This window comes from Seriola dumerili, unplaced genomic scaffold (genome assembly GCF_002260705.1).
Source record: "Seriola dumerili isolate Sdu_G_001 unplaced genomic scaffold, Sdu_1.0 BDQW01000260.1, whole genome shotgun sequence".
NCBI lineage: Eukaryota > Metazoa > Chordata > Actinopteri > Carangiformes > Carangidae > Seriola > Seriola dumerili.
The window spans coordinates 645,439-670,938 of NW_019174515.1; the positions used below are offsets into that span (position 1 = coordinate 645,439).

At 40.1% G+C, this 25,500-nt stretch overlaps 1 protein-coding gene across 1 annotated transcript; it reads right to left on the reverse strand.

Annotated features, from left to right (window-relative positions):
* Positions 1-1,755: 1,755 nt before the first annotated feature.
* Positions 1,756-14,024, reverse strand: nubp1 (nucleotide binding protein 1). Its single transcript, XM_022756924.1, has 10 exons — positions 13,917-14,024; positions 12,788-12,892; positions 12,438-12,571; positions 10,588-10,656; positions 10,308-10,340; positions 10,093-10,183; positions 9,771-9,925; positions 4,947-5,057; positions 3,655-3,841; positions 1,756-3,159 (listed from the first exon to the last, which is right to left on the reverse strand). The coding sequence occupies exons 1-10, from the start codon at positions 13,945-13,947 to the stop codon at positions 3,107-3,109; spliced, it is 969 nt and encodes a 322-aa protein (XP_022612645.1). The 5' UTR covers positions 13,948-14,024; the 3' UTR covers positions 1,756-3,106.
* Positions 14,025-25,500: the final 11,476 nt, after the last annotated feature.

Sequence of the window (25,500 nt, forward strand, 5' to 3'; positions counted from 1 at the left end):
CACTATTGGTGTGCATTCATTTTGTCTAATGGCACCTAACTTTTGATCATTTTAATAGACAAAAGACATACACACATTGTTGAGTTCAATATCACACACACACATACACACGAAGACTCTCTGTTTCACTGATGTAGCAACTTTTTCTTTGTGTAACAGAATATGAGGGAGGAAACACATTCATTAATACTCCCCTATTCTATCTGAGTCGGACCGAACATTTTCCCACACTTTGTTGTTTACACCACAATTGTTCACGACTTACAAAGTGTCGTTATAGGCTTTGTCTAAAATACAAATGCGCAAACATGTGTCACCTGTTATGTATTTTAGGCGTTAGAACTGGTTTGGTGACATGGTGCATGCCGTCCTGCTATAACCAGTATCACCATTTTTGGTTTGCTTTTGATTTGTACCACGGCTCTTGCCACACGTCCTGCACCTTAAAATGAGTAGAGATTATCTGTTAATGACGGGTATCGATGGAGGAGAAACCATGTAAGGAAAGATGAATAGAGAAGAAACGTATTTTGTAGCCTCAGTATGAGGTTTCTCGTGCATCGAATCTTTTAGGCACAACGTCTTTATAGAAGTAAGCCTCAGTGTAGGGTCCAAGCATTCAGGCCCGTACCGTTCTCTTGGTGTGGGCCACGTATGCACACGCCCGCTTTTCTAAAATATGGGGAAGAATGACTCATCTGACCGTATCACATTTTTCTACATCTCTGTAGAGCAGTGCCACTGAAGTCTGAAAAAGTGTTTTCGTCTCCATTGCAACCCTACTATAATAGCCCTCTTTATGAGACTGATGGGACTGTTCTTGCTGACATAGGCTGATCACCCGAGGAAGAGTTGCTCTTCTGTTTTTCCTTCAAATGTAGGGTCGACTATAACTTCGGACCCCGTTTACTGACGTCTTTCCCATAGATCTAAATGTCACTTTAGTCACTATTCAAACACTGGCTGTCCAGCTGAGTATCTTTGTGACTGAAGCTCCTGCTCAGAATTTTTATACCTGCCGAGGGCACGACTGGATGTTAACTGCTTCATTGTACCATGCGGTGTTCGTGTGTGGAAGCACCTGCTTTCATTGTGTTTCTCCACTCATTTATCCAGGCTTTTCCTTTGTCCCCTCTCTGTATTTATTATGGACACTATCATTTTTTACTCTTTCATTCTTTAAAATCTAATTCTTACTTTTATAGCTCAAAATAAAAGGCTTCAAGGGACCTACAGTCTGATGTGTGAAAAACACTTGTCTGTGTGGTTGATGCTGCTGTTGTTTTGTCTGTTAGCAGGATGCAGATGCAGTTTCACATGTGTTTTTTTGTGAAGCCTGAAGGAACTACCATGTACAGCAAGTACACGAGGACAAACACATGCACAGGGTTGATTTCCATCATTTCAGGGGACATTATACCGACTTATATTCAGTTCCTTTAGACAAGCAGGAAATTCTTGTCCTCAACCCTTACTCTAAAATTAAATCCTCACAATTTGATTATGCAAACAGATTTATGTCCCCACAACATGAGTAAGTGCACACGCGTGTGTACACACACACACACACACACACACACACACGCACACGCACACGCACACGCACACGCACACAGGCAATCATCATCAATACATATGAAACTGTGAGTTTTAACATTAAAGTTTACCCAGATCTTAGACTTAGCAGATAAACAAAACAAAAACAAACCTACAGTGAGGGTTTAGTAAAATGAATAGAAAAATCATGATAGGCCATTTCATGTTTGGTATTTTATTACGTACGTGACGTATGTCACATAAACATCTGTCCAAATCATTTTTTAACATAAAATCAATCGAATCATAGACAACAGTAATTCAAAACAGGGAATACAACTTTACAAGTTATGTTGTTGCTGGTGTATTTATTCTATATGAGGAAGAGTTGCTCAAATCGTGACGTAAATGTGATGTAAACTTAACTTTAGATGGAAGGTTAACATCTCTCTATAAAACTCTGCTGATTTGAAAGGTGGAATGATTACAATCAACGACAGAGCAAAATCAAATGTGTGCTCAGTGGTTAACCTACATGGGTTCAATCCCCAGTTATTGGTGCCACATTTGACTCTCTTCCTGCTTACTACTGATTCACTGCAACCAGGGTCAATGAGGGCCAGCGGATTGATAGCCGAAAAACATCCTTGTGCGAAATGGTTAAACGTCTCCACTGCTTGAACTAGTACATGATCAAAGCTTTAACTTCCCCAAATACCATGTATTAACAGTAGTGACAGTATTTGGCAGTATCACCTTACAATGGAACTGACATAGTTTATATGTATGATTGTGCCAAATTGAGCCTCTGACACTGCACTGGTCCCCCGCCTGCACTTTAACTTACATAAAGATAAGTCTGGTGATATTCTATATTTCTCTTATTGTCAATGAATCCCATAAAAAGACAAAAACAGACAATGAATTGATTCCACGATTAATCACTCTCCGTGTAACCCAGGGTTAATATATCTTCTCCCTCTGTGCCATAGAGCTTTGTTTTCTATTTTGCTGTTTGCTATTAACAACACATCAAGAAGCAACACCGTTAAACTGGGTGACATGTTCCTTTACTATTACCCATTAACGTGGGCACTGTAGGTTATTTTGAGTCAATCCCATAAACACTATTCTGCTGCTGTAAATACTCACTTGAGGAAATGTGTATTAATCCGCAGCTGAAAAGACTCCCCAACAAATATACTACTTTCTCCTGTTAAGAGTTATGTTTAGTAACAACTACAGTGCCCAGCTGTTTTAGGAAAATCATTTATTCCACCTTGAAATTTAAATTCTATATTTGTAACCTGTTTTCACAGATTTACATCTTCAGTAGGAACAACTTGTAATGCAAGAATCGAAAATGAAGAATGGACCGAAGTGCTTATTTTGGCCACCTCACCAAACTAAAACCAACGTCGCTGCCTGTCATGAATTACAATTATGTTGTAGCTTTAATAAACGTAGCAATACTGATGTTATGGGCTTTCCTATGCGTGTTTCATATCTACCATATCATATTCATATCTATCTAGTGCTGTGGTTCAGTATGGCCGCCATCAGAGGGTCTTCAGTTAGTGCTCTGCTCCTCTGTCACACGGTTGGAACAGTAGTCCTGGATACCTGGCGGAGGACAGAGGAGAAGAGCTAGTGTTAAAGAAAATGGTAGTTTTGATGAACTTTTGAAGATTTCCAAACAGATAACTATACTTCTGTTTTTTATGATCTTTGTGTCTGCATGCACAAGGCAAAAGCCCTGGGTGACTCATCCACTACTAAAAAAAAAACAAATTTGATGCTTCAACTTTAATCTCATGCAGCACAGTTATTTAATTTCGATATAAACCTTTCTTCCCCTTTACGAGACTGGTTCCCATTTGTAAAGAGATCACTTCCCCTTTCATTACGTTTAATCAGGAATTGGACCAACAAGTAAACCATCTAGTCATCAAAAACAATGAGGGACTTCGATGGAAGTCAAAATATATCGTTGCGCGTCAAATGTCCCTTACTCAGGAATCTATCGAAATTCACAATATGATGAAAGAGGTGGACAAATGGGCACGGGACATGTTTGCGTATGTGTGTGTTGTGTATGGATTCTTTGTAAACGCTCACTCTGCACAATGCTCTGGTACACTTTAGCAGCAGGAGAGTCAGGTACTACGTTGAGGAAAGATCTGCCCTCGTCGCAGCTACGTGCGATCCGAGGGTCTAGAGGTATCTTTCCTAACAGAGGCAGATTCAGATCCGCACACATTCGCTCAGCGCCTCCGCTGGTGGGAGGGAAGATTTGTGATGTGTTCTGCAAAAGAGAGGACAAAGAAAAACCAAAGTTGTTGGTTGCATTTTCAGATTGTTTTCAGGGGGCCTAAATTACCTTGGATCCAGGTGCTGCTTGTTTACATGTCGAGTCCAGGAATGGAAAATATTTAAATGTTTAGATTAGATGTTCACATTTTCATTGTGAGGTCACTGTCATAATCACCATGAATTCAAGCTGATTGCAGCCTTCAAGCTCAGTGGAACTACAAAGATTTTACAGACATCAGAGACGGAATTTATATGAAACAAAAAATGGAGTGCTATCAAATCTATATAGTTTCTCTCTCTTACAGTCTATTTTGTTTTTCTTTGTAGTCTGTTTCATCATTTAATGTTAATAACAAATGAAATCACAATGGTGGTTTGAGTGTGCAAAGAGTAAAACTGAGTCTGACTTGTGTGTAACTGTGAGAAACATCACCTTCAACAGTGTTTTCAATATAGTATTGGCTCTGAATCTGGAGTGGTTTGATACTTAAACGTTTCTTTCTCTGCTCAAGCGGCTTATTATGGGACAGATGAAAAAAAAAGAATGGTCAAAATCAAGGCATTGGAGGCCAAGATATCCTGACTTTAAGTCCCTAGTATAAGTCAAGCTACTAGAACACATTTCCCATAATGCAACTCTGTAGTGTCTTTTGTTAGATCTTACTTGTCTGGTAAATACTGACATCTGTCAATCTAAACATCCCAACTGCGAAACTCGGGCTCTCTTTCTTTCTTACTGTCTTTTAAGCAAATAAAACCAATCCAAGACGACCCTAATGACATCGCTATGACATCATCAGGGTTATTCATACAACTGTTTTCACAGACTGAGCAGTACACCTCATAAGAAATAAACTGATGTCCATGTGCAAAATGGGGGGAGTGGCCCTTTAAGTACTTTAAAAATAGTGTCCTTTAATGAGGGATGATGCAGAGAGTCATTATGTAATAAAAATATTTAGATTTTTTTTAATGCATGATTTACCCAGATGCTTCCCCAGTTCATGTACTGTACATTTCCATGCTTTTCATCCAGTTTGATTGTGTTTGTATACAAGTGTGTCTGAGTGTTACGCGCATGTGTATCTGTCAGTGACCTTGCATTTTGGACAGACGAAACCGCTCATGTTCTCCACCACTCCGATGATTGGCAGCTTGACCTTCTGACAAAATCTAATCTCCTTTCGCACATCCTGCAACGATACCTCCTAGAGAGAGAGAACCAGACAGAGGAAACGGATAGCGAGACAGAAAAAGAAAGGCAATGCAAGACACAAGGGTGAGGTAGAAGGCAGACAGGAGAGAAGAGAGAAGAGAAATGGGGAGGAAACGGAGTGAGAAGAGCGAAAGAGAAAGGATCCGTTAATATTGTTTTCCCTTCACCTACATCTGCTATCAGTGTTCCCTTGAGAAAAACTGTGTGTTTAGCTCTCATGTATAAATGTGTTGGCATGTCTGAGTGTGAAAAAAATGCTCTTTGATATCAAGAGTTAGGCAACTGGCTTCTTTCCTTGGGTAATTCCCACCCCAGGTGGTTACTTTTGGTTAAGCGAGAGCTGATGGAATGAGGAAATGATTCAATTGCTGTCTGACCTCATAAGTCCTGACTTCATTTAAGTGTCATGTTTTCTTAGAATGAAGAGGACAAACAACTTAAACAAGTCTTTAGTGCAAAGTCTGCTCCAAAACACTGTAGGTTAAGCACAGTTAGCCGTTACCCTGAGCACACAGGGCTGTTGGCATGCTGACACACTTAAGACTTCTTTATAGCTACAATGATAATGGCAAACTGCTAACGTTAGCTACTGCTTGATACCGTGCATAAACTGCAGAAGAACCTTCAGTATGGCTGCGGTGCACATTTCATATTTTAGTCAGTATTAGCTCAGAGGACCACTGAGTACTGTCTTAGAATTGGAGATTACATGGGTTAATTCAGTGTGTATGTCTATATTTATAACATGATCAATGTGTATATGTGTGTATTTGTGTGTTGAAAGGTCTGTAGCCAATTTAGTCCACACACCAACGTTAGTCTGTCCTTGTCATACAAACAAACAAACATCATTCAAATCACAATACCTTATCAAAGCAGGTGTGAAATAATGTGCAGTCAGCAACTAAAGCCTCAAAGTATTGTGTTGGGTTTATATGTGTGTCTGTAAAATGAATACATACCATCCATATACAACCTATAGCTTTGATAGTATATAATGTATACTTTAGGAGAGGACACCTGAGAATCCACAGGGTTTATTATTTTTCTGCTTAACTGTTCTGTATTTCATGTTGGGTGTTGCTACAATTTTGTGTTTTGTACTTAACTATTAAACAACTTTATATTGTGCCATGGCAGTTAGTGTGGACAGTGGAGCTTAAACTTTTATGAGTTTATGATAAAATAGCATCCTCTGTTGGTTGCCATTTGGTAAAAACATTGTGTGAAATAAAAGCACTATCAAAAAAGTCACAGGGATCATCAAAGTTTTCACATTTTGTCATGTTGCAGCCTTATGCTAACATAAGAAAAATGTCCCTCAGCAATCTTCAACCCTCATCAAACTTAAAACCCCATCCCTGGCGTTTCCTACAGATATGTTACAGTCATACAGGGGTTTTGTTTTGCCTTTCTGCACAGCAGATGTGCAGTCTTATTTTCTGTAAGTGTTCCTGATCTTTCAGATCTTGTCTGGCCTATACAGTTCCCCTTAACTGTCATTTCATAACGCCGCTTCAGACAGTAGCCATTTCAAACTGGAAGTGCTATGGTTGTTTTTTTAATGACCGCTCATTCTTTGTAGGAGTCAGTTAGCTTCATTTTCAGATCCTCAGTTGGGCATAGGTTTTTTTTTAGAGTCAGAGAATTTATCAACTCTGGAAATGTCATCAGCAAACAAGTTGTAACAAGACAATTAAGGCTAAATGAGTTCCTCAAGTTCTGATGATTTAAAAGTAGCAAACTGTCCAAACTTTTGCACATGCCACAAATACAGTTGGATTTTACTGGAGAAAGTAACAGTTTTTTTCAATGTCTGTTTGCTGCAGAGATTAAATTTACTTCATTTCACTTCAATGACCAACAAAATACGTCATTTTGAAAGCTGTGCCACTTTCTCTCAATCTTCTCAGAATTATTTTCCACTAGCCCCCAGCAATGGTTGGCTACTTACTGCATTTAGCTGTGGGTTAAAAATGTAGGTGGAGAGACGACTGGTGACACATACAGGAGTATGGGGAGTGAGGGGTTTTCCAGTTGTGACAAACTACTACACTCTATCATGGTCTTCCATTATACAGTCACCCCCTCTCTTTTTGGTTTTCTTCTTTTATGATTGCTAATATATTCTGATGTGAATTCTAGACATAAGGTCTTTGCTTTTGATTACTAGAGACATTATAACAAAACCTAATGTTTAACAGAGATGCCAAAATATAATGCAGCTGTAGCAATGTTGCATTTTGAGTATACAGCGTGATTCCCGTGTTTAACTGCACCATCAGATCTCATTATCAGATCTCATTGTTGTCTAATAATCTCGTTGTGGTTTTTAGTGTCACTATCACTATTACTCTGTAGATTAACATAAAAACCACCAGCTAAACGAACAAATCCAGGTGGTTGCAATTCATTCTGTAAGACATCACATCAGACATCAGTACAAGTAGTATTGAAAGTAGACTTATGGCAGAATTCCCCTTTACGGTTGCTGTAAATGCAGTTAATGGGCCTCATTCACCAATATCGCCTTAAGTATTTTCTTAAGAACTTTCTTAAGTTGTTCTTAAGAAAACTCCACAGGTGCATCTCAATAAATTAGAATATCATGGAAAAGTTCATTTATTTCAGTAATTCAATTCAAAAAGTGAAACTCATATATTATATAGATTCATGACACACAGAGTGAAATATTTCAAGCCTTTATTTCTTTTAATTTTGATGATTATGGCTTACAGCTAATGAAAACCCAAAATTCAGTATATCAGAAAATTTGAATATTGTGAAAAAGTTCAATATTGTAGACTCACGGTGTCACAGTCTAATCAGCTAATTAACAGAAAAAACCCTTGAGAAGGTTTCCTGAGCCTTTAAATGGTCTCTCAGTCTGGTTCAGTAGGCTACACAATCATGGGGAAGACTGCTGACTTGACAGTTGTCCAGGAGACAGTCACCAAGAAGGGTAAGCCACAAAAGGTCATTGCTTAAGAAGCTGGCTGTTCACAGAGTGCTGTAGCATATTCATAGAAAGTTGAGTGGAAGGAAAAAGTGTGGTAGAAAAAGGTGCACAAGCAACAGGGATAACCACAGCCTTGTGAAGCAAAGGCCATTCAAGAATTTGGGGGAGATTCACAAGGAGTGGACTGAGGCTGGAGTCAGTGCATCAAGAGCCACCGCGCACAGACGTATCCAGGACATGGGCCTGCCAAGCCGCTCCTGAACCAGAGACAACGTCAGAAGCGTCTTACCTGGGCTAAGGAGAAAAAGGACTGGATTGTTGCTCAGTGGTCCAAAGTCCTCTTTTCAGATGAAAGTAAATTTTGCATTTCATCTGGAAATCAAGGTCCCAGAGTCTGGAGGAAGAATGGAGAGGCACAGAATCCAAGTTGCTTGAAGTCCAGTGTGAAGTTTCCAGTCAGTGATGATTTGGGGAGCCATGTCATCTGCTGGTGTTGGTCCACTGTGTTTTATCAAGTCCAAAGTCAGCACAGCCGTCTACCAGGAAATTTTAGAGCACTTCATGCTTTCTTCTGCTGACAAGCTTTATGGAGATGCTGATTTCATTTTCCAGCAGGACTTGGCACCTGCCCACACTGCCAAAAGTACCAATACCTGGTTTTAATGACCATGGTATTACTGTGCTTGATTGGCCAGCAAACTCGCCTGACCTGAACCCCATAGAGAATCTATGGGGTATTGTCAAGAGGAAGATGAGAGACACCAGACCCAACAATGCAGACAAGCTGAAGGCCTCTATCAAAGAAACCTGGGCTTCCATAACACCTCAGCAGTGCCACAGGCTGATTGCCTCCATGCCACGCTGCATTGATGCAGTAATTCCTGCAAAAGGAGCCCCCACCAAGTATTAAGTGCATATACATAAACATACTTTCAGTCGGACAACATTTCTGTATTAAAAATCCCTTTTTTTTTATTGGTCTTATGTAATATTCTAATTTTCTGAGATACTGAATTTTGGGTTTTCATTAGCTGTAAGCCATAATCATCAAAATTAAAAGAAATAAAGGCTTGAAATATTTCACTCTGTGTGTCATGAATCTATATAATATATGAGTTTCACTTTTTGAATTGAATTACTGAAATAAATGAACTTTTCCATGATATTCTAATTTATTGAGATGCACCTGTAGATCAGGTTCATGTTCTTAAACTGCAGAATTGTGCAGGCACAGACAGACGTCAAAATGCCAAAAAATGCCAAAATGAAAATCTAAAGATGGAGCACCGGAATCAAAATGCAAAATGAACTTTAGTAGTTCTGAAGTGGAGGAACTGCTGCAGGAGGTGAGCCGCAAACGAGCGGTTAAGTGTTAATGTAATGTTCATTTATTTTAAAAGACCATAATGCTTTATAAAATAACAAAGGTTATTTAAAAAAAAATATTATAAATGACAAAAATATTATTGTATTTTAAATAATATAATATATAACTGTAGAACAGAAGAAAACGCAATAACCACTTATTTTGCTCAAAAATGTCAGTACTCAAATGTGCTTAAGAGTACTCTTAAGTGTGCGTAGATTCTGTTCTTACCTAAGAACAAATCCCAAATCAGAAAACATTTGTGAATGTCAGAATCTTTGTAAAAAAGTGGGTTTCTTCTTAAGAGTGGTTGGTGAATGAGGCCTAATGTTAGTTACTGCAGTAACTGTTATAGGTTGTATGCTTGTGCATGTGTGTACCTGTGGTGTGGTAATGATGACAGCTCCATCAACGTGGGTGGAGCTTAGATACTGGACTATAGAGAGGTGCTCGTCAGAGGTGCCAGGGGGCGTGTCCACAATCAGGTAATCCAGCTCCCCCCAGTCCACATCTCTCAAAAACTGCTTAATCATCCCTGATTGGAGACGAACACCACACAAATTATCCTGGCATGACATGGAAAAAGTAAAACAAATTTTCTCACACACACACACACACACACACACACACACACACACACACACACACACACACACACACACACACACACGCACACACACACATACACACACACACACACACCATTCTTCTTGGGTCCTCTCCAGATCACAGCATCATCAGGGCTGCTCAGCAGGAAACCAATAGACATGACTGCCAGGTTGTCATCCACATACTGCAACGCACACACACACACACACACACACACACACAAACACAAATTTATGATATAGGCAACAATAATTTCTTTGAAGAATGAAACATTAAAAATTCCAGCAGCATAGTTTGAAGTGACTCACCACAGGAGACCAGCCTGAGCCACTCTGGTGAACCTGCGCACAAACAACAGATTAGGCACGTGTAGTCCAACGTTAAAGCTTGATTACACAAAAAAATAAAACAAGATATGCACACAAAGAATTAATACAATATGTGGTTGGAAAAAAGTTTACCACGTATACTTTATGTAAAATGAAGAACATGGACACCGTCCTTTGCACAGATTTGTGATATTTACTAATTATTATGTGTTGTACCTGTACTATTATTCATTTTCCCATAAACTAAGCCACAGCTTACTTGCTCTCCCTCCAAGCCCATGATCCTTGGAATGGATGGACCACAGATATCTACATCCAGCAGGGCAACCTAGAAACAGAAGAGCAGAGAGCAGAAAAACAAACCCCCTTTAGTCTCTAGTGTAGTGGAGTCTGTGACAGACTCAGGCTCAGTTTTGTACTTCTGAACAACTGTCTGCAACAAGCATTGAGGGTGAGGACGCTGACCTCTTGAAATGTCTTAAAGGCTACAAAGAAGACATCAGAGAGGAGGAGGACTGACAAGGTTTTATCCATTGTCTTTGTACTAGAGCAGCTTTTTATACAGCTGAACATGGTTATGCACACAAGTAGTTTTAACAAGACACACTGTGAAGGGTTCGCTTCTACTGATAAGTAGTGACACATTCCACAGTGTGAAGGAATGCGGTAAACATCAGCACAGCGGGGTGGGAAAGAAAAATACAGGAGTAACACAGGTTTTTTTCCTATTCATATTAACACAGCTAAATCTGAACTGGTTTGACCTTCCATCCTAAAACTAGTCAAGGTCTATGGTTTACAGTAACTGTGTACACAATACACACCGAGTTATCTTAAGTTAAACAGTGAACTGAATGGTGCTCTTGGCGTTTCACTGATTAGCTTAGCTGCAGTTTAGCTAAACTATAACTTGTTGTACCACATTTTATTATCACAAAGACACATTTTTATCAAAAACAAATTTAAACCCTGTTACTGGAAACATTGCTTCTACAATAATGACTCTATTGCAATTCAATCTGTTAAATACATTATCTTCTATATATAATATTTTTCTCCTCAGGTGACTTAACAATTCAAACTTTACCTGCCTACATTATTGTCCTTGCAGGACATTCGCTCATACAGTGTGTGGCTGCTCTGAATTGACCCCTTCAGTTTGTCAAATAGACAATAACCCTCTTTCTTGATGCAGATGTGGCATCTTTTAAATGTAATTACACAATATAAGTAGTGACACACTTTTAAAAGTTTTGCATTAATAAGTTTATACATGGTGACTTTTTTTTTTTTAAGTATATTTTTTTGGGCTTTTTATGCCTTTATTGATAGTGCAGTAGAGAGAGACAGGAAATGGGGAGGCAGAGAGAGGGGGAATGACTTGCAGCAAAGGCCATCTGATGCGGGACTCGAACCGGGGCCAACTGCAGCGTGGACTGTAGCCTCTACACATGGGGTGCCTGCTTAGACCACTATGCTACACGACACCCCTACACGGTGACTTTTGAACTTTTTAGAAACTAATAATGAATTAATAATGTGGTTTGAAATCTTCCCTTATGATTAACTTGATGCCCTTGAACCATATCAACAGTGACCTCTAGTGGCACTTTGATGATTTCTGCAGGACAAGGCGACTGAGTTTAGACTAAACCTCAGACAGTGTAAACAAGGCACAGCAGGAGGTAAATAGATCACATGACTTTGTTCCAAACAACACAGTTTTAAACTCATCTTAAAGTAGACAGTGAGATTTCCATGTCTTTTTTGATTACAAAGCAGGTCTAGGTTCTATATAAATACTGTGAAAGTATCAAAGCGCTCAATCCACAGAGAAATCCACACCGCTCATATTCACAAACTGCCTTAAAAAGAGCCATTGGGACTTCTGTAACTTTGTGATGTCACAACGAAACTGTCACCACCCTCAGCTATGCCCCCAGCACGGCTCACCTGGACCCACCATCCAACCTTTGTTTTTTGTTGTTTTAACTTTATTAAACTACACAAGCCCAAGTGGCCATTCTGTCACTGAGCCAGTAGCTACTAAAGCACAGGCAGCACAGAGAGAAGCTTGAGAGAGATGTAAAATGCAAACCAAAACATTACCTCCTTTGTGCTGTCACTTGCCAGGGCGTGGGCCAGATGGGCACTGAATGTGCTCTTCCCAACTCCTCCTTTTCCAGATAACACAAGGATCTTGTGTGCGACTGTTGACAACTTCACTCCTATCTCTGCTATAGCTGAGATAAGAGGCAGGGGGAGGAGTTGAAAGATGGAGATGTGTGAAGCAGCAGAACAAGACTCCTCACTTTTCCTCTTGAGTTTGAATCAGCTTCACCATGAGTCACTAAATTCAAATTTAAGTCCACCACTAATCCCACGTATATTTGTTGAACTGTCTAACCCCAATGTATATATCAAATTACCACAATATCAAGGTGTGTTAACAACCTTACCAGGGTCAGGGGCCTTGGTGGCTCCAGAAGCACACATCTTCTGGTTGGGGCAGCCCTGACATGATGATGACTTTCCTGCTTGCTCACTTGTTGTACCTGGACAATCTGAAAGGATTAATAGGAATCCAGTTATTATTGTGATGGTTATATCAGAGCATCTTAAAACGATCTGAACCCAAAGTATGTTCTGGGCCTGGTTCAGGTGGCTAAAACCCAATTCTACAGTTGAGCTTCTTTTCTTTAACCTCATTAACCCAACTGGAAACTGGCATGTCATTTCAAAATCCAGCTGTGTAGAAAAACTCACATGACTTTCTTTTCGATTCTAGAGGATATATTTTAGTTTCCAAACACACTAAACGCGCCAAACAGAATCTTGAGGAAATGTGTAAAAAATCTCGCAGAAAACATCTGGAATATTTCCATTTGATGGACTGGTGTGGCCATCAAAATCATGAGGTTTCGGGTTTGGATATTTCACCCTGTGCATATATCCCACAGCTTCAGATTAGAGAGGAATATGATAATTTTAACAAAGCCAATTAAAAGGGGAAGCTGCTTTTATAATACAATTCCATACTGCAGATTAATATGATTAAAAGTGGTATTCTATCGAGAAACACCAGGTGGTCCTTTTTCATTGTGCTTCTGGAGCCTGAAAACTGTGTCACAGTGAATCAGCACAATTTCAGGCAGCACTGTGGCGCATCATTACAAACTCATTCAATACTGTTTAACTGACCGTCTGTATTTACTAGATCTTGTCCAGACAAATTTCTGTTTTGGCATTAATCCGCTGATGTTTATCTAATTTAATCTAACTATCTAACTAACATTTTAATAACTGCGTCACTGAACTTCACAATTGACGAAGCAATTTGTTATTCGCTCTGACTAAAATGTCCTGCACGTCCAGGTGGCGATATTATAACTGATGAACCTGCCTGGATGTAAAAACCCTGGAAAATAACAGGAATATTTTAAGTGTAGTCTTGTCAACAGTAAAACAGACGTTAGTTTAAAACACACCACAACCAGTGAGACATTATTACAAAACGCCAAATCGCGAACCAATAGGTCTATGGTCTTGTAGATACAATCCACATAAATTTAACTTTTAAAATCTTACGTTCAGGAGCATTATCTGGTACGTCCGACATCTTCACACAAGCGTCCGTCAATGAAAGTCTTCCCTCGTTAATGGTTCCGGATACGCACAACAGCAAACTTCAGTGGCGTCGTTTGTAAACCTCCTTCTCTGGCAACAACGCAGCTGTTTGAGACATTGGACTGTGTGACATAACATGTATTAAAGAGTAAACACGTCAGGCTCATACGATTCATTACATTTATGATTCAGCCGAACTAAACTGGTTTTTGGTGCTTTATTCAGTTAATTCTAGTCTTTTCAGTCCGCTTCTGAAATTTTCCAAGTATATCAAAGTATACACGAAACGAACCCATGATATAGACTATAGAAATATTCAAATAAGCTATTCATAAATACGAAAAAAAAACAAAACAAACAGAGAACGGACTGACCTTACTTTTATTTTCTTTTAATATTTTTTAGGAAAAGGGCATGTTATGACAATCGGGTCAATTCATGTATATTTAAAAAGACTGAGTCCTGCTCACACAATGCTCACTGACACATTGTAAGCACGACTTGGACAATGGCATGGGAATACAGCTTTAAAGGCGTTGTTATATATGGATTGAACAGAGTAATCCCTGCTGCTGTTCGAGTCTGTGGGGCTGTATCCACCATATCTTTCATCTTTTCTAAGGGGCTTTCCACCTAAAAATCCTCGCAGATACATGATGAAACTTTACACTGCTAGTTACCAATGTCTGTTGTAAAACAAGCTGAAACAGGGGCGGAGCCAGACATTGTAAACATACGGGGGCTTAGCCCAAACTTAGGTCTGTATTCAGGGGACATGCTCCCCCAGGGAATTTTTCCCCCCATTCATGGCAGCTACATGCACTGTTTACTGTATCAATCCATTTGTACATCATGTGGGAAAAACATGATAGTTGCCCAGGAAAAAAAAATCATCCCAAGCCTGTATCATATTTTGAATTTAACTGTTCTCTGTCTCCATCATTCTGAAACCACAACACTTTTGACAATGACTCATTTTCACTACTGCCACACAAAAAGAGGCATAAGTTGTCTGATGACATAGGTGGGGAATGAATTTGCTATTTTTGTTACACTATGCTGGAGTAGAGTTCACAGAATTAATGTTAAGATGAAAAATCTACATTTAAATCCAGACCATAATAATATGTGCTGCTCTAAATGAACAGACATGGATCCACAACAACGCCAAGTAAATGTCTTAACAACTCTGAATTGAATATTAGGCTGAAAGAAGAACATTTACTCTAATGATATCAAATTTCTTTAAAGAATAGCATCATAGGATAAACAACATGGACATGTACTGTAATATTATCATACAGTATTTTATTTGATCTACACTTGATCACTCTGTTCACATTTCCTCCTCTTTTCTTCTTTTACTCTCTCAGCATCACTCATCCATCCCTGGAAACGTCCTGCTGACTGCTTCTGCTGCTCTGCTCATATTCATCAAGTCAAGTCCAGTGTAATCCTAGAACACGTGTGAAAAATTACATTGCTATCATCAAAATGAGTGTTTCAAGTCTTAAACTTTATATCCAATTAAAAACGTGGATGAGATCTGTTAGTGGGTACACTACACAGCTACTATAGATTATGGGGTTGGTGAGGGAACTTAGTGGCTCAAAGTAATTTCAGCTACGTAACTTCAGTAGCCTGACTCAATTCAAAAGAGTAATGCAATTCCTGGATTCCACATTTTCACTTGTCACTTCTGACATTTAATCAATATTTTACTGGAATACACATCTGTTGATTCTTCACAAAGTCAGTGTCCCTCTGATGTCTAGCTTTGGGACAGATAATTCAGACCGTGGGCCCAGGAGTAACATATGTGACATTTAAGCCTTTCATCTAGTCAAAATTGTTTTCAAATGAATGAACTGTATGTTTATGAATGTTGTGATTATTATTTATTAGTAACTTGAACTTCGTGCACAGCTGCTGTTGGACTTCACTTACCACCGCAGTTTATGGATTTTTGCTGCTGCTTGTGGACTTCGTGCCGGTTTACTCTGTGTCCATGAGAATGTGAGCAGTCTTTTAATAAATCAGCATGTTATGTAATCAGATTCCATCCTGCATCTAAGGGAAGGGCTGGCATGGGGAAAATAGCAGGAAATTAACAAACGCCGTTCAGGCCCACCGCCAGAACAGTAATGGCTGTCCGTTGTGTGCTTCAAACCTGGTTATGGGTTGTTGGACTCCGAAAACAAGTCGGATCGCACTTCAGCTGGATCTCTGCCGGATGACTGAGTTCCCACTGGGGGGTGCTGTTGATTCAGTCATGCCTGGAAAAGTTCCAGTCACATACACACACGGGTAAGGAAAGAATCAGGGAGAAGGGGGGTTGTATAATACACATTCAAGTTTTATAGAAATTTAAATTAAAGTTGCTGAACTGAATATATAACATTTTAAAGCTGCTCTATTTGGCATTTTAACATCATTAATATGTCATTAAAATTCATGGAAATATTAATGATCTTAGAAATTTTATTTCTAACATTTAGAAAAGTGAGGAATTCAGCAATTTAGGGGGATCTCAGAGAACATTAACTGTAAAGAGCAAAGGCTAGTAATATCCTCAGGAAGTATCAGCAATACAGTTGGCATGAGTTACTGCTGCGTAAACATTTTACTTAATTAGATGAGGTAACAGGTTAAGAATGATTCTTTAATTAAAGAAATGCACACAACATCTTCAATGTGTTAAATTTGTGGCATCTCTCTCCACTTTTCTGACTTTTTCTTTTTTTCATTCATTTTATTTGTGTGTGTGTGTGCGTGTGTGTGCGTGTGTGTGTGTATTGCATATCATTTTATGTGGGTCTTGGTAGTCCACAGTTGTTTCTATTCAAACACATTTAAACTTTGTGAACAAGCTCTTTTATTGGCTTATTGGCATTTTAGAAAATGGTGATTGGTCGGAAGAGTATCAATTTTCTGGCTTTGCAATCAGAGAACAAAGAGAAGTGGTAGATGCACCTGTGTGTGTGTGTGTGTTTGTGTGTGTGTGTGTGTGTGTGTGTGTGTGTGTGTGTGTGTGTGTGTGTGTGTGTGTGTGTGTGTGTGTGTTTGTGTGTGTGTGTGTGTCTGTTCAGGAACATCTGTGCATTATGTGTGTGACTAAAACATCCCTTGAGCCAATAAAAGCATGAGCAGATTTCTGAAATGTCTTTGTCAGTATGTTCCTTCATAAACATTTCTCTCCCTTTGTGTATAGCGTATTAAATCGCCTGTGTGAATGTGTAAGTGTGTGTCTGTGTGTGTTAAGTGCCCTCTCCCCCCGAGCTGTTTGCCCTGTCAAGAGTGTGTAATGTGATATTTTCTTTGTGTCAGCCCAGCCATCACTAACTGGCAAACGTATTCACACGAGCCATGAACAAGTTTTCACATTCGTAGTAGGTTGTTAGAGCACAGTGTTTCTGGGCACTGATACATGGGTAGAGATAATGTTCAAGATTAGAAATGGAATTAAGAACACAGGTAGTAAATATTAGTTCAAATTACATTGACAAGTTTCCATAAAACATGTCTGATATATCATGGCTGCATGAGCTTGTCCTTAATTGTAGTTACAGATGAGGCAGTTATGACAGCAGGGAGAGAACGTCTAAACTAGACATCAAAAGAGAGATAGGGACAGACGGCGAGACACGTACAAAGACATGAACAGAGTGAGCAAGGGGTGCAGGACAGAAAGAGAGAGACAGAGAGCAAAGATAAGGGCGTCATTAGGTGTGTAATTCACTCCTCGAGGCTACGTGAATGTCTAAGCAGACAAAAGCGACAGCACAGCTGGAGGCTGTAGTTTGTAGGAGTGGTTTTTGAAATAGCTATAATATCCTTCCTCTTTCTCTGGTATTCCTCCTCTACCTCTCCACACCCTTTAATGGAAGTGCTAAAAAGGTCATATTGGCTCTTTGAATAGAAAAAGAGAGAGAGAGAGTGTGTAATATTGAATCTAAAAAAACCCCTAAATATTTCACTGACTTTATTTAACTCGTATAGTGGCAGTTAATGCCCATGTGTATGCAGAACATATATATTAGATAACCTATGTACTGCATATTTGTAGAACTGAAGAAAATAAATAAATGGACATCCAAACTGATGAAAACAAGACTGTGGTTGAAAAGAAACTAGATTTTCCACCAGAACTAACCTGTGTTTGAAAAGTGCCGAACCTGATTAGTGAGGTGTAAACATATGAAAACACTGCAGGGAGGACATTGGTGTTGACAATGGAATATAGAGAAACTAAAACGAAACAAAAGTTCCACACAGAAGATCAATACCACCCTCATATATGATACAAAGCACAAAAGACTGGGAACAGGGGAAACAGTTAGCCTGGCTCTGTCCAAAGGAAATAAAATCATCTTACCAGCATTTCTACAGCTCAATATTTAGTCCATTATATGTTGTTTTTTTAAATTGTGTCTCCAGGAAGCTGTGTGTTGAACTACTTCTTGGGAGCAACAGCCTTCTTCAGTCTCCGTTGGTTGGAAAGTGCTCAAAAATAGTTCCTATGTTTTCAACCTTTTTGCGATATATTTAATGGACACATATTAGATTTGTATCAGCGTTCCCATCTAAGACTTCACCAGTAAGCAAATAAGGTAGATCCCTATGTCGAACTATTTTCTTATTCCGCTGGGGATCATCAATGTCTGTACAAAATTTCATGGCAGTCAATCTAACATTTGTTGAGATATTTTAGTTTGAACCAACGTGGCGGTCTGACCAATAGACCGACATTACTGTGGCTAGAAGTGATGTATGTGTAATAAGTATTGAGCATCTCCTTAATAAAACTGTGGGTTGTACTCATATCATTAACTCTAAATGCTGTGTGCTAGTGTGCTTGTGTGCACATACATGCGAATGAGCAATGACATCACTTGTCAAATCTCACACACACACACGCACTCACACACAGTGTTCAGTTGAGCAGATAGCCCATCATGAAGTCAGACACATTCTGTCCATTCAGCAAGTGGTCTACAGACACACACACACACACACGCACGCACGCACACACACACACACACACACACACACACACACACACACACACACACACACACACACACACGCACACACGCACACACGCACACACACACACACTAATGGACTCAGGTCAGATTTTGGTCACAGAGTTACTCAGCACAAAAGTTAAGCCTTGACTGCAAAAGCAGTCATCACACTGGGAACAATGCCACACACACACACACACACACACACACACATACACACACACACGCACACACACACTAGCCTTAACTTAACTCACACTTTTTCTATAAGGATTAACAGAAAGGGTTTTGTGTGTGTGCGTGCGTGTGCGTGTGTTTGCGTGGCAGGGAAGAGAAGTCCCACAACTGAAGAGGAAAGAGGAAGTAAGTCGTTTATGGAAAAAAGATGGGTGTGATCAGGACGTGCTGCGGTTAATGAGCTGCATGTGAAGTACAGTAGGAAACATAGTGTTTGTGGCTTTCATTAGATTTCATAAGGTGTTCACCCTTCCCTTTCTGCCTTTTATCAATAGATCAAGTACAAAAGAAACTATCACAGATTTTTTAAGCTGGAAATATGAACAGAACAAACCTGGAACGCCAAATACGTTGCGCAGCTGCCATTGCCTTTATGTTTTAATACACTATACCATCAATTATACAGAAGCTTTGTTTGCCACCTTCCAAAAATTAAATCTCCACCAAGCGTCTCAGTCTTCCAGGTATATTCCTGGTCTCTGCTGTGGCTTTGTTCAAACATTAAACTGTAAAAACAATGACAGCGGCTGCCTTGGTGTGGGTGTGTACAAGGTTTAGTCACATGAATCTGCAGTTCGACATATTTGCCTAAAACCTGTGTTTTTTTTTTTAGCTTGTCCTCAAGTGACAGCATCATTTTTTCAGTAAGCGCCTAAAATATTTGTTTATGCTCAAGTGACAAAGCTCTCTAGAGGCCGTAGTAATTATGATTCTTGCCCCTCAGGAGAGAAGGAGGAAGCTGGGTGACTTTTTCTTTTGAGCCACAAAGTCAGCAGATGGAGGAGGTCAGGGTGGATGGATGGGACATGAAAATGTCTGACTTCAAAATGGAAAATCACTGTTTGCCGCTGTTTTACTTCCAACAGTCAGCGTTAACTTCTTCTAACCCGGACAACGATTGTTAAGTATTACAACCATGATGCCAAAGGTCTCCTTACCTTAATGAAGTAAGTAATAAAGATTTTTTTTAAAACTTATTTTAACCCAAACTATTAATTTCCCATAACCCTAACCAAGTTATTTTTGTGCTTAAACTTAACCAAACCTTGAGCATAGCATTATGAGCTCATAACCAACAAATGCTGTCATCCTGCTGACAGAAGCATCAGATCAACGTGCTCTTACGTGTCGATCTGGAGCGCCATTGCATTTGTTTTTTTTTCGTTTCAAGAGGCTGTCTGTATGAACTCTCCTGGTCTTCAACAGGAGTCAAGGCGACCTGATGGTCAGAGACACTACCCCAAAAGCAGAATGACACACTCTCACAAGGACACTTTTTTTTTTTAACAACCGCGTCTATCTGGTTTTACTTCCCCTCCATCGTTCTTCTGTCTCAGATACTCCCCTGTTCCCTCCATCCTCCTCCCCCAGTTCCTCCTCTTTCTTCCCTTTGTTGTGAAATTCTCAGCTGTTACGGTCACGTGGGGTCATCCCCTTGGAGACTGTTTTAAATTTTTTCACTGCACCTTGTTGGCTTACAGTCTGATGTGTCTATAGAGAGTGTCAGAGATTTTTACACTTGTGTTTAAAATTTTAATCTCATAAACTGCGCCTTTCACCATGCCTTTGTTTAAACTCTACAGCCCTCCAGAAACAGGAATGTTTGTTACTCTGTCCGCACCTAACGAAAATGCAAAGTTACACGCGCCTACAATCATTAAACATGGGATATGCAAAATCATTGCTCAGCATCATAAGCAGCACGTTATGTACATGCATGCATTTTTGTTTCTGCTTGTGTGTGTGTGTAGTGTCCTGACAGTAGGATCGTAGATGATGCAAACACCCCTGAATCCCTGCAGTGGCTGACCCTCTGATGGGCTGGGGAAGGTGCAGGCAGCTACACGCTTCCTCTGATGAACATGGGGTCGCAACTCACTTATTCTCACCAGATGAGAAGAGTAGAGTCCAGGAGTTTCTGGGGGTTCACACCTATGTTTTTGTAAAGTTTAAACAAACCAGATCAAATGTTTTAATAAGTGAGCTGGAAGGCAAATTTCTGTTACGTTCTGACAGAGCCAGGCTAGCTGTTTCCCATAATGTCCAGTCTGTATGCTAAACTAAGCTAACCAAGGACACGATCCCTCACCAGGTTTCCACATACACACATCCCACACATCACCTGGGCCCTCCTACAAAATCTAGTCTGCTGGCGCACTTTATAAAGTCCAGTTTAAAAGCAAGAAGAAACAGTTACTCTTGGTAATAAGATTCTTGTCGTTTTGTCTGTTTCTTTTTCTTTTTTGCCAAAATGTAAAAATATTGATGATGATAATGTACTATGATCAATATTTGAGCAATGGACACATACACACACACACACACACACACACACACACACACACACACACACACACACACACACACACACACACACACACACATGCATGCAGCTCAAGTGGAAAAGGAATTTCAGATGCTTCTTGCAGTTATTCTGGTCAGGCTGAAGCCAAAGGAATCCCAGACATCAACTCTATTTTCATGCCTCCATCCCCCAGCCTCCATCTCACCAGCCCACAACTTGAACCAGTGACCATGCAGCCCTATTACTCCTGAGACCAAACTAATCAAACACCCCCCCCCCCCCCCCCGTCATCCCAAACAAGGTGAATCGGGGGGGCTAAAACCAGGGCTAACCCTGCAGAATGCTGCTGTGGCCGAGGTTTTAACATCTGGCAGATGCTCCTGATGTGGCTCGCTGTTCATCATTAAGACAACACCATCTTGTGAAGAAGTGACAACAAGAGATTAGTAAATGAAGAAGGAACTGTGTGCTGTTTGCCCGTGTGAATATGAGATGGTGGTGTGTTTTGGTCCGGGGATATCCTCCTAACTGGACGTTTGACCTGCCACAACCTTCACACTTCCAACAGCCTTCATCACAATGCTGAGGGCAGAAAAGCCCGTGTACATGTGAAGAAACACACACACACACACACACACACACAATCTGAAGAGGTCATGGGTCATTAGAGAGGAGAGGTCATAAGTTAGCTGATGGGAAGCCAGGTGATGTCCCCTGCTCCCTCTCAGCTGTCCTGACTCACTGCCTGAACAGAATAACCCCAGAATAACTATTGTTATCTCTCTTGTCATGGCTATATTTGACGTGTGTATGTGTGTGTGTCTGAATTCAACAGTTGCGGGGCAGTTGTGATGACAATGAAAATATCTTGGTACCGAGGAAGGGAGGCATGTCGGAGTGTTTATGTAAAGGAAGGAAGATTAGCCCGGGCTCGATGCTTCTAGTCACACAGTGTCAGATAGAAATGTTTTCCTCTGCATTTGTTTTCACGTACACACTGGTTTTAAACTCTGAACATAGGAGAAAAAGCTGCACTGAATTTCCTGCCATAGAAATGAAAAATACAATATCTGCCATCTAGCGAACATAAATATACACAATCATAAACAGGAGCTGATTCTTGCACAAAAGTAAGGCTATCTATTCTTTATTAATTTATTCTGTTTCACATTTGAAAATTTTTTCAAAGTGGACATTTTGACCAAACCCTATGTTGTGTGTTTAAGGGCATATCATGTTTGAATCAGTAAATGCAGGGATATACTGCAAGTTATTCAGCTGTCAGGTCAAGACTGTGCACTTTTGCAATGCAGCATAAATGAACCTGGAGCAAGCTGAGTGCATTAGTGGCGCACAGGCAATAAATTAAATTAATAGTCTAAGTGCATAAAAAAAACCCTCAAAATAAAGGAAATAAATTTCAAAACTAGGGTTAAAAGGAATTGTTCAACATTTCGGAAAATATGCTCTTCATTTACTCCTGAGAAGACTGATGCCGCTCTCATTCAGGACTGTTTGTAAGCCGTTTTTTTTTTCTTCATATTTTAGTATCATCTGATAAGCCAGGCTAGCTGTTTCCTCCTTTTCCCCAGTCTTTATGCAAAGCTAAGCTAACTGGCCGCTGGCTGTAGCTTTATATTTCTCCTATGTGAAACTGGTTCTGTCAAACTATTAATCTAATAGTTATTTGTCTGATATTTTTGAATGGTCTCTGGACATGAACATGCGTTAAAATTTTATTTTACACTTTTCTAATTATAAAAATTATACTACATAAAAAATTCAGCTATTAGAACTGTTACTTTTACTTTTTTAGTTTTTTGTATTGCCACTATGACAATACTTTGATAAAAAAAACCTTGAGTGTTTTCAGTCACACACACACACGCATACACATACACACACACACACACACACACACACACACACACACACACACACACGTTGCCAAGCTGAATTTGATCAAAAAAATATTTGGTTTTGACAGAAGCTAATGATGATTTAATTGAACTATGTCTATCCATTGTACACACGCCTGGGTCGGTGTATATGAGTGTGTTTTTGTGGGTGTGCCTGTGTTTGTGTGTTCATCAGCTGGGAGAGAAAGTGCTCATAGTGCACGATGACTGTGTAAATTACAGATCCTTAATGGCAGCCGTTCTTATCAGTGTAATACTTGTGCCAGTGTTAACTTCCTTGTTGACTTGTGGGGTTTGGGTGGTTCTACCCTTTTTGTTTGTGTGTCTAAAGGCGAAGGAACAAACCCTGATACTGTTGTGCTCATGACCTAAATCTTGCAGTCACTCCCAGTTTCTTTACTTTCTCCATTTTCAGTTTTAAAGGTTTTTTTTTCCCAGTGTTCTTCCATTGGCTCTTTCTGTGTCCAACATTGCCTCCTGTGGCCAGGTGTTTAAGCAAATGAATGAAAATATGGGGATGCAAATGCAATGGAAAGTAGCATGTGTTTGTAGGACTGTATGTGTGTGACCTTTTATCTTTACCAGGCTGGTCTGGTTATACAAAAACACACACACACACACGCACACACACAGGCACACGCACACACACACACACACACACACACACACACACACACACACACACACACACACACACACACACACACACACACACACACACACACACAGTAAGAGTAAAAGTGGTGAGAGATGTGCTGCTGTTTTTTTTTTTTTTTCCTTTCTGTTTGCTCATTGTAACCTTGCGTCTCCCTCGGGCTGTTGATGCAAACGCAGACATCTTTCCAGTCGAGTGTCATTTCAACTCTCTTTTTCTTTCTGAGACAGTATCCACCATAAAAAATCTCATCTTCAGGGCACGTGTTCCTCTTTTAGCCAACAATCCACACGTCGACAGATGTTTTGAGCGCTATACTGGATCTCCAAAGTGGACAGGTTTGAAAAGGTGTCTTGTTCTGTCATGTGCAGGAAGTACTGTGCTGTAGTATTTATGACCCCCCCATAAAGCCACTATTTCATTCTCATGCAGCTGTTTGACATTAGCAGGAACAATGTTGTCATGACGAGAGGAAGAAATTCAACATATTGGTTTTTAGAAAATGTCTCAAAAATGTGAACAGTGTTTTCACATTACCTGCATCAGTGTGAACACTGCCGGAGCCTAAACCCCCACTCCACCCACCAGAGGGGAGGAAGGGAGGGAGGATAGAGGTGTAGAAAACATTTTGACCGCCAGCATTGTTCCATAATCACATCTTTCTGACTTCACTATCTCTGTTTCTTTCTCTCTGTATAATCTTCAGTATATTTTTTCCTCTCCAGTAATAACGCGTTTATCCTCCCCTATCTTCTATCTCATGTCTTTGTGTAGTTTTTTTCCTGCGCTGTTCAATCTGCCTCCTGCCGATTGCCTGCAGTCGCGGGCCTCAAGTGGACACGGACACACACACACACACACACACACAAATACATGCTGTGAGAAACAGGAACAGGGGAGGTGGGGGGTGCTTCCTGTCTGTAGATCTGTGTGTGTTTTCGTGTGTGTGTGTGTGTGTGAGCGTGCGTGTGTGTGTGTGTTTCTGGCACAAATCCAGGTGGTAGAAGTGCAGAGGAAGGAGAGACGGTAGGTTTTAGTTTTAATGGTCACACAGGAGGCACTACTGTAGATGAAAGAAGCAGTAGCAGCCTGCGGCAGCTGGCTCTGGTGTTTGTATAAAGTTTCATGAAAATACATTAAACTTTGAAAATCTGGAGCAATTCTATGTCAAAGGCAAGAAAATGCCTTAAATGAGCACATGTTATAATGACTAACATTTCACATACTACTCTCAAAACCAGTCTCTCCCTCTTGCTCACTACACCGCTGCTCTGCACAGGACGTCACCCCGGGAGGAGCGTCTTACCAACACAGGTCACATGAAAGAAAGGTAAGGGTAGGTATTACCATTACATTCAAGTCCCAGAGCTCTGCATCCAGATTTCAGAAACTAAATACTAGG

Bases quoted from the DNA above. Each gene is read 5' to 3' on its own strand.
- nubp1 (XM_022756924.1), bottom strand. From the start codon at position 13,947: ATGTCGGACGTACCAGATAATGCTCCTGAAC. The intron at 10,657-12,437 runs GTAATGTTTTGG...TTCTGTTTCTAG, and splicing joins CAAGTGACAGCACAAAGGAG to GTTGCCCTGCTGGATGTAGA. The intron at 5,058-9,770 runs GTACACACATGC...CTCTCTCTCTAG, and splicing joins TCATCATTACCACACCACAG to GAGGTATCGTTGCAGGATGT.